General features: G+C 43.3%; 1 protein-coding gene across 3 annotated transcripts in view; it reads right to left on the bottom strand.

Annotated features, from left to right (window-relative positions):
• Cry1 (cryptochrome circadian regulator 1) overlaps window positions 1-15098 on the bottom strand; it is a 43544-nt gene extending 28446 nt beyond the window's left edge. For 2 of the 3 annotated variants that reach the window (XM_048356499.1, XM_048356491.1), the window contains exon 1: window positions 14059-15096. In XM_048356499.1, coding sequence (XP_048212456.1) covers window positions 14059-14216 — 158 coding nt within the window. In that variant the 5' untranslated portion in view covers window positions 14217-15096. Of the gene's footprint in view, window positions 1-14058 lie in introns of all 3 variants that reach the window. The other variant, XM_048356509.1, reaches the window with a different exon arrangement.
• Between the last annotated feature and the right edge of the window lie 1026 nt (window positions 15099-16124).

Genomic DNA, 16124 nt, shown 5'->3' with positions numbered 1-16124 from the left:
CAGCCCCAGAAGAAAAGAATTGGATATTGGTGAAAATTACCATATCATCCTCAATCTCTCTCTCTCGCTTTTTTTTTTCCAAGTCCCACACGTAAAACATGGCAAACCATCAGCCTCCTTCGGTACTATAGAATACCACAGACTTTGGCAAATAGAAAAGCACTTGTTTGGCTCATGGTTCTTAAGGCTGGGAAGTCCAAGATCAGAGGCAGGGGATGGTAAATGTTAATGAGAGCCTTCTTGCTGTTCTAACGTGGCAAAGGAGCAAGTAAGACATAAAAAAAAAATTGGGCTGACTCATCTGGGGAGTCAACTCCCAAGGCAACTCATTTCTGTGATACAGCTTTAGTCCATGAGGGAAACACCTTCCCAACCTAACCATCTCTTAAAGGTTCCACATCTTGGGCCCAGGGCACTGCTGGCTCCCACCTGTAAACCTACTTACTCAAGAGGCTGAGATCTGAGGATTATGGTTCAAAGCCAGCTTGGGCAGAAAAGTCCCTGTGAGACTCCAATTAATCACTCAAAAACCGGAAGTGACACTTGGGCTCCTTGGCACAGGACGGAACTTCTTTAACAAAGACCCAGAAAGGCTACAAATCAAAGAAAAGATGGACAAATGGGACTGCATCAAACTGCAGAGCTTCTGCAGGGCAAAGGACATAGCTCGCAAGATAAACAGAAAGCCCACAGATTGGGAAAAGGTCTTTACCGGCCATATAATGGACAAAGGCCTCATATCTAAAATAATTACATTCCTCCAAAACAAAACCACAAAGAACCAACAGCCCCCTCAACAAGTGGGCTAAAGGCTTAAAAAGAGACTTCTCTGATGAGAAAATGAGAATGGCCAAGAGACATATGAAAAAGTGCTCTACATCACTGGCCATAAAAGAAATGCATATCAAAACAACATTGAGATTCCATCTTACCCCAGTAAGAATGTCCTGTATCAAGAAAACTAACAATGGGGCTGGGGATATAGCCTAGTGGCAAGAGTGCCTGCCTCGGATACACGAGGTCCTAGGTTCGATTCCCCAGCACCACATATACAGAAAAACGGCCAGAAGCGGCGCTGTGGCTCAAGTGGCAGAGTGCTAGCCTTGAGCGGGAAGAAGCCAGGGACAGTGCTCAGGCCCTGAGTCCAAGGCCCAGGACTGGCCAAAAAAAAAAAAAAAAAGAAAACTAACAATGACAAATGTTGGAGGGGATGTGGCCAAAAGGGAACCCTACTTCATTGTTGGTGGGAATGTAAACTGGTTCAGCCACTCTGGAAAGCGGTATGGAGATTCCTCAGAAGGTAAAGCATGGAGCTCCCCCTATGACCCAGCAGCCCCACTTTTGGGCATCTACCCAAAAGACCACAAACAAGAACATACTAAAGCCACCAGCACAACAATGTTCATTGCAGCACAATTTGTCATAGCGAGAATTTGGAACCAACCCAGATGCCCCTCAGTAGATGAATGCATCAGGAAAATGTGGTATATATACACAATGAAATTTTATGCCTCTATCAGAAAGAATGACATTGCCCCATTTGTAAGGAAATGAAAGGACTTGGAAAAAATTATACTAAGTGAAGTGAGCCAGACCCAAAGAGACATGGACTCTATGGTCTCCCTCATAGGGAATAATTAGCACAGGTTTAGGCTAGTCACAGCAGAGGATCACAAGAGCCCAATAGCTATACCCTTAAGAACACAAAAGATGATGCTAAGTGAAATGAACTCCATGTTATGGAAACGACTGTTACATCACTGTTGTAATTACTTTCAACATGCGATGTGAAACTGTAACTTCTATTATTGGTGATCCTCTTGTATCCCCTTCCTGTGGTTGTACCTGCACTATCTCTGTATCTTATCTGAGTACATTGGAAACCGTGTATACAGGTATTAGAACTAGGAAACTGAAAGGGAATACCAAAATCGAGAGACACAGGGTAAAAAAGACAAATGATTACAAAAGCAATACTTGCAAAACTGTTTAGTGTAAAGCTACTGAACAACTCATGAGAGGAAAGGGAAAGGGGGAGGGGGGAGGGGGGAATGAGGTAGGAGGTAACAAACAGTATAAGAAATGTATCCAATGCCTAACGTATGAAACTGTAACCGCTCTGTATATCAGTTTGACAATAAAAATTAAAAAAAAAACTAATAAAGGAATATTTAAAAAAATGGAAGTGATGCTGTGGCTCAAGTAGTAGAGCACTAGCCTTGGGCACAAAGAGGCTCAGGGGCAGTGCCCAGGCCCTGAGTTCAAACCCCACAACCAACCCAAATAAATAAAGGTTCCACCTCTTAATATCATCACAAAGGGAGTTAAATTTAGTTTTGGAGGGGAAATACAAACCAGAGAAATATCTTACATATAATAACAAGTATACTAAAGATAGGCAAATATTAAATGAAGTCCATGTATTCTAAGGTCCTGTGTTGTTAGAGAAGTGGCAAAAGTACCGATTGTGGGAACACTAGAGCCCTGTAGGGACTGTGACTGACTACAGAAGATCTGGTGGATTTGAAAGATACTAGTGGAAAATCCTGGTTGTGTGAATGAACGTTTGACCTTCTGCAGTAATCCTGTCAAAAGACTATACATAATTATATTAAGTAAATAATAATAATAATAAACACTCAATCTTTTATGAGTAAAAGAAATAACAAATTTTAGAAAATTACTTTGAAACGAATATGAGAATATCACACTAAGAGACATGGGCTACAACTCTAATAAAAGTAATTATAGAAGCAATTAAGGATTCTTATGTACCTAAATGCTGATTGAAAAACAGAGGGGCCAGGCACCAGTAGCTCACACCTGTAATCCTAGCTACTCAGGAGGCTGAGATCAGAGGATTACCAGCCCACATAGGAAAGTCGGTGAGACTTTCATCTCCAATTAACCACCAGATAGGTAACAGGAAGTGACATTGTGGCTCAAAGTGATAGAGGGCTAGTCTTAAGCAAAAAAAATTCAGGGACATCACCCAGACCCTGAATCCAAGTCCCAAGACCAACCAAAAAAAAAAAAAGGAAAAGAAAAACAGAAAGGCTGGAGGTATGACTCATGGTAAAACAACATTTCAAATAATGAAAAAGAGAAGTGGAAAGACTAAAAATTAATAGGCTAAAATATATCCTATCAAATTTAATAGGGCTGGGGATATAGCCTAGTGGCAAGAGTGCCTGCCTCGGATACACGAGGCCCTAGGTTCGATTCCCCAGCACCACATATACAGAAAACGGCCAGAAGTGGCGCTGTGGCTCAAGTGGCAGAGTGCTAGCCTTGAGCGGGAAGAAGCCAGGGACAGTGCTCAGGCCCTGAGTCCAAGGCCCAGGACTGGCCAAAAAAAAAAAAAAAAAAATTAATAGGCTAAACAGCTTGGCAGTAAGACAGTTGCATTTCAATAAGATAGACTACAGTAGATAAGATGGCAATAAAAATAACAAGAGCTATTAATATGTCACAACTCCTTCCCCCCCCAAAGAAAACTAATAAGGCTGGCTTTCTGAAAAGATACTTAACTTATATGCAATGAAATTCATCAAGGTAAGTGAGAAAAAGACATACATAAGCAGTAAAATGAGTATAGATGCTACATATATTTAAGTCACACACAAAATGTTACATGGATTCCAATCTCATGTAATAACCTAGGCTATTTAGACCAATCTTCCCACTAAAACAAATAAAAATATTGACAATGATATAGGATTTTTTTTTGGGGGGGGGGGGTCGCCTGGGTGCTGTCCCTGAGCTTTTCAGCTCAAGGCTAGCACTCTACCACTTTGAGCCACAGTGCCACTTCTGGTTTTCTGGTGGTTAATTGGAGATAAGAGTGGACTTTCCTGCCAGGGCTGGCTTTGAACTGCAATCCTCAGATCTCAGCCTCCCGACTAGCCAGGATTACAAGCCTGAGCTACCTAGCCCAGCAGAAATATCTTTCTAAAAGCATGTACGACTTGGAGAGTCCATATGAACACATAAGATGATGCTAAGCAAAATGAACTCCAAGTTATGGAAACAAGTGGTATATCAGTGTTGTTATTTTCAACATACCATGTGAAATTATGCCCTTTTTCTTTTGTCCTTCTTTCCTGTGGTTTTACCCCTGATATCACTGTAACTGATTTTAGTACCCTGGATATTGTATATACGTGTATTGGAAATAGAGAAGAGGAAATCAAAATTGAGAGACAAAGGATAAAAAGATAAACTAATGTAACAGCAATACTTACAAAACTACATGGTGTAAACCAATTGTACAACTCATGGCGGGGAGAGGGAAGTGGGGAGGAGGGAGGCAGGGGAAAATGAGGGAGGACGTAACAAGTTGGATAAAAAATGTACTTGCTACCTTATGTATGAAACTGTAATCCCTCTATATACATCACTTTAACAATAAAATTTTTAAAAGAAATACAAAAGCATCTAAGAGCTGAGATGACAATCAGGAATGAACCAAAGGCTAAGTAGAACACATAATCAGTAAAGCTGAATAGTGTTTTGTTGCCAGTCCTGAGGCTTGAACTCAGAGCCTGGGTGCTGTCCCTGAGCTTTTTGTCCTCCAGGCTGGCACTCTAGCACTTGAGCCATAGCACCACTTCTAGCTTTTTCTGAATAGTTTACTGGAGATGAGAGTCTCAAAAACTTAAAGTTTTATTTGGTTAACTTCAAGCCAAATTTCCATTCCTTTTCTTTTTGCCAGTCCTGGGGCTTGAACTCAGGGCCTGGGCTCCATTCCGGAGCTTCTTTGCTGAAGGCTAGCACTCTACCACTTGAGCCACAGCGCCACTTCTGGCTTTTTCTGTGTATGTAGTATTGAGGAATTGGAACTTAGGGCTTCATGCATGCTAGGTAAGCACTCTACCACTAAGCCACATTCCCAGCCCCTCCACATTCATTTTTCTGGTCAATTTATTATCTGTCTTGGCTTCCAAAATGGTAGCTCCAAAGCCTTAGTGGGGCAGGAAGAAAAGAGCATTTTGAAAAGCACTGCAAATACTCATCTTCCACAAGTCAACAGAGTTAGACACAGGGAGATAGCAAACTAGACTGAAGGAAGCCACTCTTCCATTTGTCCAAATCAGATAGGAGAAAACCTAATCCACATGGCTATAAAAGGTATTCATATGCTTTTGTTTTTCTGTTGCTGCAATACTTTTCTGTTAATTATGATATCATACAGTTTCTCAAGCCTTTCCTTCAGTCTATTCTTATGACTGCACAGGGAATCGAGCTCAGCTCATAAGACTGCTCACAATTTCTCAATTTCTGAGAGACTGAGTTCTTCAAATCTTCTTTGTTAGTAGCTCATATATGACTTCCTCAGAGGCTTTAATATCTCCTGACCACCTACATGAAAGTGGCTGTTTTCGAATTTCCTATGGTAACTGTATTTTTCTTGAACTGTATTTTTCTCAAATCCTTCTTGAATCCTTTGGGAGGTATGGTATTTGCAAATTCATTGAGCTAGTCTGTATAAGACAGATGTCTTTCCAGCCTAGTCCAAACCCAGACTAGTAATGTAGAAGGACCAAAACCACAGGCAGCTGGACAGGAGAGAAATCTGGCCTGCTAAGTCTATTCCAAATTGCCAGGTGCATGAAAGTATCCCAAATCTAAACACTTTCTTCTTTCTACTTTAGATTTGACCATATAAGACTTCTCCAAAACTAGATCTTGGATCCAAATGAGAAAACACTGGCAGGTGTTTCTACATGGCTGGGGAGGAAGAAGGCATGCCTTCTCTGTTCCGCTTGGTTTTACAAGTGGCTTTGTGGACAGTGGTTTTGATGGATTCAATATGCAAGGGAGACAGAAGGAGAAGACTAGAATCAGTCCAATACAGGAAGTCTGAAGGGAGATACCCCAAGATCTTAAGTCAAGGTGATATGTATGTTGTTGTTTTGGGGTCTTTTTGTTTTTTGTTGTTTTTTTTGTTTTGTTTTCAGCCAGTCCTGGGCCTTGGACTCAGAGCCTGAGCACTGTCCCTGGCTTCTTTTTGCTCAAGGCTAGCACTCTGCCACTTGAGCAACAGCGCCACTTCTGGCTGTTTTCTGTATATGTGGTGCTGAGGAATTGAACCTAGGGCTTCATGTATATGAGGCAAGCACTCTTGCCACTAGGCCATATCCCCAGCCCCAAGGTGATATGTATGTATATATGTGAGTGAGTGTGTGTGTGTGTATAATTCTTATCATATCTTCTGGTTGAGGTTCCCTTACCATAGGCAGATAATGAGGAGGAAAGGGAAAGTAAAGAAAACAACAGCCGGTGCTGGTGGCTCACACCTGTAATCCTAGCTATTCGGAAGGCTGAGATCTGAGAATCACGGTTCAAAGCCAGCTGGGGCAAAAAAGTCCATGAGATTCTTATCTCCAATTAACTACCAGAAAACTGGAAGTGGCACTGTGGCTCAAGTGGTAGAGTGCTAGCCTTGAGCTGAAGAGCTCATGGACTGCACCCCAGGCCCAGAGTTTAAGCTCCATGACTGAAAAAAAAAAAAAAAAAAAAAACGGGCTGGGAATATGGCTTAGTGTAGAGTGCTTGCCTTGCATGCATGAAACCCTGGGTTCGATTCCTCAGCACCACATAAACAGAAAAAGCCGTGGCTCTGTGGCTCAAGTGGTAGAGTGCTAGCCTTCAACAGAAAGAAGCGAGGGAGAGTGCTCAGGCCCTGAGCTCAAGTCCCAGAACTGACCAAAGGAAAAAAAAAAAAAAAGAAACTAAAAAAAATTTAAGCTACAAAAAAAGCATTAACCAATTCTTGGGTGGATTTGCAACCCAAATTCAAATTATCCATGTAATGTAATCTCAAGGTAATGTAATATTATGTATTTTATTGTTTATACATATTTAATTTTTTAATTGTCATTTTAAAGGTGATGTACATGGGCTAGGAATGTGCTTAGTGGTAGAGTGCTTGCATGCACTCAGTACCACATTAACAGAAAAAGGTGAAGTGGCGCTGTGGCTCAAGTGGTAGAGTGCTAGCCTTGAGCAAAAGAAGCTCAGGGACAGTGCCTAGGCCCTGAGTTCAAGCTCCAGAACTGGCCAAAATAAATAAAAGTCGATGTACAAAGGGGTTACCTACATAAGTCAGGTAATGAATACATTTCTTCAGAGCATAAATTTAAAGTACCTGTAATGCTAGTGACTCTATAGTAATTCCAACAAGAAAGGCACCTTTAAAGCAGTTGTGGAATAGGGGTAGATGGCAGATTACCTTTATGGGGGCAATAATGGAAACTAGAAGATGACAGATTTTTTTTTTAAAATAAGCTGAAAATGAACCCAGCAACCTAGAACCGTACATTCATCAAAATACCTCTCAAGAATTAAGACAAACACACAGACATATTTTAATGTAAGATAATACAGTCTTCAAAAGATGTCACTAAAGGAAAAATATAAATTATATGTTTCAGGCAGAAGTAAAAGTGATTACAGATGATTGTCAGGTATGCAAGAAAAACTAAAGCAGAAAGTCACTGGATTAGATGCCTCCTAAGTGTTTATGATACAGCAGGGGAAACAGTTATGAAATACTTGTGATGCTTTTGTAGGCAAGAATAAAAAAATCTAAGCTGACTAAACAACAATGAAGATGGTGTAAAGAAAACCCAATAAATACCATATAGAAAGATTTCCATGGTGTTGATCACATAGAAAGCATAACTGATGGTACAAGGGTTTGGATATGTGTGCCTCTCAAAGGTTTATATGCTGGATGAGGTGTGCTGTATCTGTACATCTCTTGACAATTTCATCATTAATTTCAATTATACAAATAACCTAGAAGGATTCAGAATGTAACTGTGCTTTATAGTAAGACACTATAATACACACAGATAAGATCTGGAACAGGTAATTTACTATCACTACGTCTATTTCTCCATCCTGTAAGTGGATTTTAATTAAAACATTTTGAGTCATAGTAAGAAAAATGGCCCAGCACAACTAATCATGTGTGTGTTTATGAACTAAAACAAAGTTTTATAAAATAACTAGTCTATTTCATTATTTTTAATGTTGGTTACCACTAAAAAATATTTCATAATCAAAACTGGGACAGCAGTATTGGCTTAAAAACACACTAAACTAAACTTGCAATGCATAGGTATCTCAAAATTTTGTATAAGTATCTAATTTACATGTTAGATATGTAAAGACACAAAGAAATCAATACCTTACAAAATCAATGCTAAAAACGTAGTTTCAACTACAGATTTCCTTACTTCTTTTCAAGATTAAAAATTATAACCCTTTGTACAACTACTCTTAAAGATAAAGGAAATACTTTTTAAAGAAAAATTGTGGGGCTAGGAATGTGACTTAGTGGTAGAGTGCTCACTTAGCATACATAAAGCCTTAGGTTCAATTCCTCAGTACCACATAAACAAAAAAAGCAAGTAGGGCTGTGGTTCAAGAGGTAGAGTGCTCGCCTTGAGCAAAAGAGGCTCAGGGACAGTGCCCAGGCCCTGAATTCAAGCCCCAGGACTGGCAAGAGAAGAGAAGAGGAAGAGGAAGAGGTAGAAAAGAGAAGAGAGATGGTATCCAAGCTAATGGCTCAAGCCTTGGAATCCTAGCTACTTGGGAAGCTAAGATCTGATCTGAGTCCAAACTCATCCTTGTGGATAAATTCAAGAGATTAACCAACAAAAAGACAGAACTGGGAGCATGGCTCACATGGTAGAGTGATAGAGGGATGGTTATAGGCAAGAAGAGCTCAAGGTCTTGTACAAACCTCAATACCAATACACAAATAGAGAGACAGAGAAATAGAGAGACACAGAGAGACAGACAGAAATTTGTATCCGTCATATAACTGAATCATTACTGAAACACCTTCTTAGTTCTTCTGAATATGTCAGGCATACAATCATTTCATCTAAAAATAGGCGTAATTTTACTTTCTTTTCCACTTTTATACCTCTTATGTGCCATTAGTTTCTCTGACACTATAATGGTGATAGTAATGATGGCTAGCATTTTCATCTTGCTCCAGACTTTATAGAAGTAAATTTTACGCATTAAACAAGATATGAGCTGATTTTATATATAACCAAGCATCTATTTCTGGTTTCAGTAGGCTTTTTATAAAACATGGATGTTGCATTTTATCAAGTATTTTTAGAACACGAAATACTCTTTATCTATTTCTATGAATACACAATTAGTTACTAATAGTTTATGTTCATACATTTCCCGGACTAAATTACTCTTCATTTTCAACAATGAGATAGGTTATCCTTTAAAATATGTCTACACTGTATTTGATAAATCTCTACGTGGTTTCCTTTTATTCTTTTACTATGATCATAAATGAAATATGAATGAAAATGTAAATGCTTTAGAAAAACAAAAATTGATATTACTCAGCTTTGAAGTTTATCTTTAATGATATAAGCAATAAAAATTTGGGTACAAAAAAGTTAAGCCACACATGTGTTTTTCTTTTGCTTTTTGAAATGGAGTCCTGTTGTGTTGCCCAAGCTGGCCTTTATTTTCTGTACTCAACTGATCCTCCTTCCTCTGTCTCCAGCATAGCTATGAATACAGTATGAATTATCATGGACAGCTAAAAATCATAAAGACTCGTTTATTTTTCTTCCTACCCACCTACTTTCATTTTTCTCATTTCTTTAATTTTAATTATCATCTTTCAAAATTATTTCCAAATATATACACACACCTAATCCAACTTTTCTTCCTAGAATATGGAGTTCTTTGAATGACTCTTTCCTTCCATTGGTCCCTGTAAACCAACCATACTGGCATATCCTATTCTTACGTTAACCTTAACGCATCTAAAAGCTCATCCTTGGAGCTCCCAAAGTAGCCTTTTCTTATGTCTCTTCCTTCCTGTGACCTTAAAATGAGTAATCATCACTAGCTCCTCCTCTTATAAAACACCTCAAACAGGTCACAAACCTCACAAACTCTGAAGGTTCTTCCTTTTCAGGAGTACCTTCCCTTCATCTTCTTTAATTTTCTCACTGTATCACCAAATGATGACCTCACTACAAAACCTATTAATAATAAATACTGTAATGACTGCCATTAAAAGCTGGGCTTTTTATCAGGCCTGTTATTCTAGCTATTCAGGAGACTGAGCTCTGAAGATCTTGACTCAATGCAAATAAAGTCCATGAGACTCTTCTCCAATTAAACCACCAAAAAGCTAAAAGTGGAACTGTGGCTCAGCTGGTAGAGTGCTAGCCTGGAGCAAAAAAGTTCAAGGATAGTGCCCAGACCCCGAGTCCAAGCCCTAGGACCAGTGCACACAACACATGCAAATAAGTGCCATGAGAAAATAAAGTATGTCAAAGATAAAGAGATAGGATATGGGAGTAAATATCATTTCACAGAAGATGGTTATAAAAGGCCTCTCCAAGAAAAGGATATTAAAAGGGATGAGTCATACTAAAGTCTGAGAGAATAATGTCCCAGATGAGGAAAAGGCCCTGGATGCCACTGGTGAATTTGGAGAATGGAAATAACCTGAACTAAGGCTTTAGCAATATTACTCTGGCTTTTACATGGAAGTGACAGGAAAGGCATGTAAAAAATGTACAAGTAGGGGAACCAGTGACATCGTCCAAAATGAAATGTACTCTTTGCCTGACTTATGAAACTGTAACCCCTCTGTATATCACCTTTATCATAACAATAATTCAGGAGGCTATTGCTTGGCCGGCAGACATATGGTATCACTGAGCTCTCATTGAATGTGTCTGAGTAAATAAATGATAGGGAAATAACTTAGCCAAGCTCAGGTCCCATTTGGTAAGAGTGGTTTAGAGTGTCCACCTATTTTCTACTCATTCCACTAGGCACATAACTCCAGCTAAGACAATCTGAGGCTCCCAATGATTGATTCAGAAATTGGACTCAGCTACTAGAATGCCACAAGACTTTTGTTAGCTATCTGAAACAGAGGTTTATATTTTTCACTACTACAACTGCTACTGTCATTGCTATGTTTTACCACCAGAGGACAGTCTGTCTGAGAAGCCAAAGCAGAGTAAATTAAGTTCAGAGACAAAGAGAAAAGTTTGGTCATAGTGACATCTTCTGAGTCCTTAACAAATGTCTAAAGCCAGGCTCTCTAAGATGCTAATTAACTCTCTCTCTCTCTCTGCTAATTAACTCTTATTTCTTAAGTATGTTTGATTCACACAACCAAAGCAGTACTGAACAATAATTCCTTTTTCTGCACTTCATTCAGCAATATACTGGCCACCTCACCAGTATCTGACTACTGTTTCTTTCCTGAGCCCCCTGAATGTGAGGCTAAGGGGTCTGGGAATTACCCTATAGTCAATAAGGAAATTAGTAAAGTTGTTTAAATATATAATTACTGACCTCAGAATATCCTAACTAAAAAGATGGTGAGCTAATACTACATGAAAACAATGAATGAGTAACCACTTCAAAAACCCTTTGCCTCAGATACTTCCTGAGCCACTATAGATAAGATTATGAAAGAATGCCAAAGGCTAAGTATAATTTTAAACCTTCAGTCCTCATCTTCATCTTTCAATACTAGATACATGCAAAAAAAAAAAAACAAAAACAACAGAACACTCTCTCTACCTTTAAGTAGTTGCTTTACATGGCTACTAAGACACCAGCCTTCCAGCTTTTCTTACTTTAGCTCCTTTAGTGTTTTATGCTTCTATACTCATCAATTTTAAAGCATTGTCTCTCTTTTCTATTTATACTCTTTTGCTTGTTTGCTTTGTTTTCCAATGTTAGAGGTAGAATTTAGGACCTTACGCACTCTAGACAAATACTCATAGTCTTGTGGCTCCCCTGGGCTGTAGGCTTCAGTGGGGTAGGGATTTGGGGCTACTTTGTTTATGCTGAAGCCCTCACACCTGTTACAGCGTCTAGTATGCAGATGTTTGGCAAATACTTGGTTTTTTTTTTTTTTTTGGCCAGTCCTGGGCCTTGGACTCAGGGCCTGAGCACTGTCCCTGGCTTCTTCCCGCTCAAGGCTAGCACTCTGCCACCTGAGCCACAGCGCCACTTCTGGCCGTTTTCTATATATGTGGTGCTGGGGAATCTAACCCAGAGCTTCATGTGTAGGAGGCAAGCACTCTAGCCACTAGGCCATATTCCCAGCCCCATGGCAAATACTTGTTTGATGAATGGTTGTGTGAATAACGTGGCTTTGGCTTTATACAGCAACTATAAACTGATGATGATCCAGTTTATACTCCTGCTTGCATCTTTATCCTAAGCTCCAAACATATCCAACTGCCTATCTGAGATCTCCATATGGATGTCTAAAACATCTTAAGCTTACCAAATTCCCAAAGAGAACTCCAATCACCCTCTCAAAAGCTTCTCTGATTAGCTAAGTGAAGCATAGTTTTAGCCTCATGCCCAAATTTCTGAAACAATCTCCCTTTTAAGTTAAACAACTATTTATTAAATCTGCCAACAAATTCTGTGTATTCTACCTTCTGAAGATACCAGGAACTGAGTACTTGTTACCTCCCGCACCTAACCATTGTGGGCCATGCCATTCTCATTCCACATGGAATGGTCTTGCCACATCTTGTCATTTTAACTCTGGACTCAATTTGTTCTCAAAACTACAAGTGGGAAACTTTCCTAACTGAAGTCGGATTATGTTATTCCTCTGCCTCTAATCCTGTAATTATTTCCACTTCACTCAGTGACAACACAAATCCTGACAGTAGTAATAAAGCTCTACACTATCTGTCCCCATCACAATCCTCACCTCATCACCTACTGCTTCTCCCCACTTACCGGGCTCCATTCACACAGGCTTCCTTGCAAAGGCCAAGCTCATGATCCTGATTGTCCCCTGTGCCTGGCATATTCTCCTCTAGATATCTACACCCATCCCACCTCCTTTAGGTCTGCTATGACCTTCTCTGGGGCCTTTACACTGAGCAGTGTACTTAAAATTGCAGTCCTTTGGGCTGGGGATATGGCCTAGTGGCAAGAGCGCTTGCCTCGTATACTTGAAGCCCTGGGTTCGATTCCCCAGCACCACATATACAGAAAATGGCCAGAAGTGGCGCTGCGGCTCAAGTGGCAGAGTGCTAGCCTTGAGCAAAAACAAGCCAGGGACAGTGCTCAGGCCCTGAGTCCAAGGCCCAGAACTGGCAAAAAAATAATAATAATAATAATAATAATTGCAGTCCTTTTCTCCTGATCTCTTTGATCTCTTTTTCTTTACAGCACTCACCACCTACGTACTACGTGTATTTTACTTTCTAGAACACACACCTGAAAAGGACAAGACTTTTACTCTGCTAATTCACTATCCAATTAACACTTATTATCAATAACAAAAGGGCTGGCCAAACTAATGCTTTCATTTCTCTCCATCTGGTTTTCCAGAAAATGATCGCAAACCTTCTCTAGAAATTTCTTCCATCTTTCTGATCCCTAGAAGGATTTTCACTTTGCCTAGAAAGAAAAACTGTGCTTTGTCTTGTCAGCCACAAGGAGGAGTTGAGAGGAGGTGGCGGAGCCAAAGAGACCAGTCAAAAGCTTTCCCCATGCTTTTCCTACGGTAACCTCAAGGGGGAAGAAAACTGGATTTGGAGCCGACTGTAATGAATGAATTTTTTTTCCCTCCATACTCTCAGTTACCTAGACACACACACGTACACATTAAACACCACAATCCTTTCGTGTGCCACAAAGAAACAGGCCACTCGAGCTGGGCGGGGCGGGGGGTGGGGTGGGGGGGTAGGGTGTGATCTTTAATGGCAACTGGAAGAAGTCACACCATCGATGAAGATGAAGGCAGTGTTCCTGTTTGTGTGTTAACTTGCCCCGGGAAAGGCGGGGGGAGGGGGGGCGGTATCAATCCTCGGTGCTCTCCGGCCCACAGAACAAGTAAAACATTTCCGTGCAATATTTACAATCGAAGCAAGGCGATCGTATGTGTAAAAGCCTCCCAGCTTCGGCTTCGGCGGATCCCCCTAGAATTCACCCCAATACCCGATTCTTGAATCCAAGGATCGACCCCTGCCCCTCCCACGCGAGCTTTCCACTCACCGCCACCTGTTGATGCCCACGTTGGAGGATCCGGCGAACCAGGGGTCGAGGATGTACACGCAGCGGATGGTGTCGGCGCCCTGGATGCACTCCTTTAGGGCGGGGTTGTCGTGGAGCCGGAGCCCCTTTCGAAACCAGTGCACCGCGTTCACCCCCATGCCCGGGGCGCGGCGGGCGGGCCGGCCGGCGGGCGGGCGGGCGGCGGTTCACCGCCGACTTCCTCCCCGGATAGACTCAAGCCAAGAGGGTCGGGCTCATAACCGGCAGCGGCGCTTCCAGGAGAACCGCCGCACCCCCGGAGCGAGGAAGGGGCGGCCGCGGGCTCGGGGGCTCAGGGCCCGGTGACCCTCAGGAGGGGACCGACCCCGGAGAGGGCGTCCGGGACGCGATGAATGGAGGGGTCCCAGTCCGAGGGTGACGCCCTTTAGGACCCTGCGTCCGCGGCCGGAGCCCGGAGAGGAGGCATAACTTGCAAGGCCCGGGACCCCCGAAGCGCCGGCGAGTCCCAGCAGCCGGAGCCGCCACGACGGAGGTTCGTCACGGTAACCTCGCCCCGCCGAGGCGGCCCGCGACGACAGAACGGCCCTCCCGCGGTGAGTCACCCAGAGGACCCGCACAGGACTCCGCTGCCGTTAGGCGACGCTGCCTCTCGGCCGGGAACACGGAGCCAAGGACGAAGGGGCAGAGAGGGTGGTCGATGCGGCTGGACGGCTGCCGGCCGGTGACCCGTCCCGAGGCTGCCCGGGTGACTCCGCCGCCGCCGCCGCTGCTGCCGCCGCCGCCGCGTCAGCGACCTCGGCCCCGCCTCCAGCCGCTCATTGGACCACGCGCCTCCCACGTGACCCCCGGCACCTCACGTTTCTGAAGTGTGTTTACTACACCGACTCCGCCGGGGCGATCGGCTCGCGCTTCGGGGTCTTTCAGTAAGGTAGCGGCCGCTGAGGCTCAAACAGTGTCGATCTTTGTACAGACGCTGGAGCTCCCGGCCTCAGTTCCTCCCCTCGAGTCACCAGTCGCAGTCTCCTGCAGGCACTTGCGGTCACCACAGGCCCGGAGCACTGGCTGAGGGGGAGGGAGGAGGATAGCCCCGCCCCTGGAGGCTGTGAGCGGCCGCCATTGGTGAGAGTTCGCTGAGACCCGGATGAGCACGGGGATGCGGGGAGCTCGCGGGCGCGCGCTCCGCTCGGGGAAGCGCGCGTGCGCTCTGGCGGCGTTCCAGCCGGACGGGGGGGCGTGCGTACATGCGTGCGTGCGTGGGGGTGGGCGGGAATGCTATCGCGTGCGGGATTCTCCACTAGGGTCGGGGGACGTGTGGGGGGCTTGCCGTTGTCCCCCCAGAGTTATCCGTGGAGCTGTGAGGGGAGGACCGGGCGTGAGGAAGAGAATGGGTGGCCATTCGAGTACTTCCACCCGGGAGTCGAGCTACCGAGTGTAAGAGTCGTCCCTCAAACGTGACCATTATCCTGACTGGCCAGGCACCCTGGCCCGTACCCTGCGGAGAATCGGGGTGCCATGTGGAGAATCGGGGCATCCTGCGGACAATGGGGGGTCGGCCTGTGGAGAATGGGGGTGCCGTGTGGAGAATCGGGGTGCCTGGGGAGATGGGTGCCAGGTATTACAGAAGGTCCCGCAGTTTTTGTGTGCGTTGTGCCAGACCCAGGGCTTGAACTCGGGGCCTGAACGCTGGCACGGAGCTTTTCTTCCTTTCTTTTTTCCTACTGTCACTTGAGCCACAGTTCCACTTCTGGCATACTGCTGGTTAATTGACCCTTAAGAGTCTTCATGGACTTTTCCTGCCCGGCTTCGAACCATAGTCCTTAGATCTCAGCCTCATAGAATAGGGTTACAGGTGTGAGCCTCTCATGTCTGGCTCTGAAGTTTATTTGCTTTTCTTTTTAATTTTTTAATTGTTATTATAGAGATGATGTACAGAAGGGTCACTGTTACGTAAGTTAGGTAAAGAGAGAGTACATTTCTTTTTTGGACAATGTCACCCTTGAAATTTGCCAATACTACCTATGTCACCAATTTAGCCCTGATCTGCTTTAACACCCTGTGCAACTCAC

Source organism: Perognathus longimembris, chromosome 1 (assembly GCF_023159225.1).
Source record: "Perognathus longimembris pacificus isolate PPM17 chromosome 1, ASM2315922v1, whole genome shotgun sequence".
NCBI lineage: Eukaryota > Metazoa > Chordata > Mammalia > Rodentia > Heteromyidae > Perognathus > Perognathus longimembris.
This window is presented reverse-complemented; position numbering and strand designations above follow the sequence as displayed.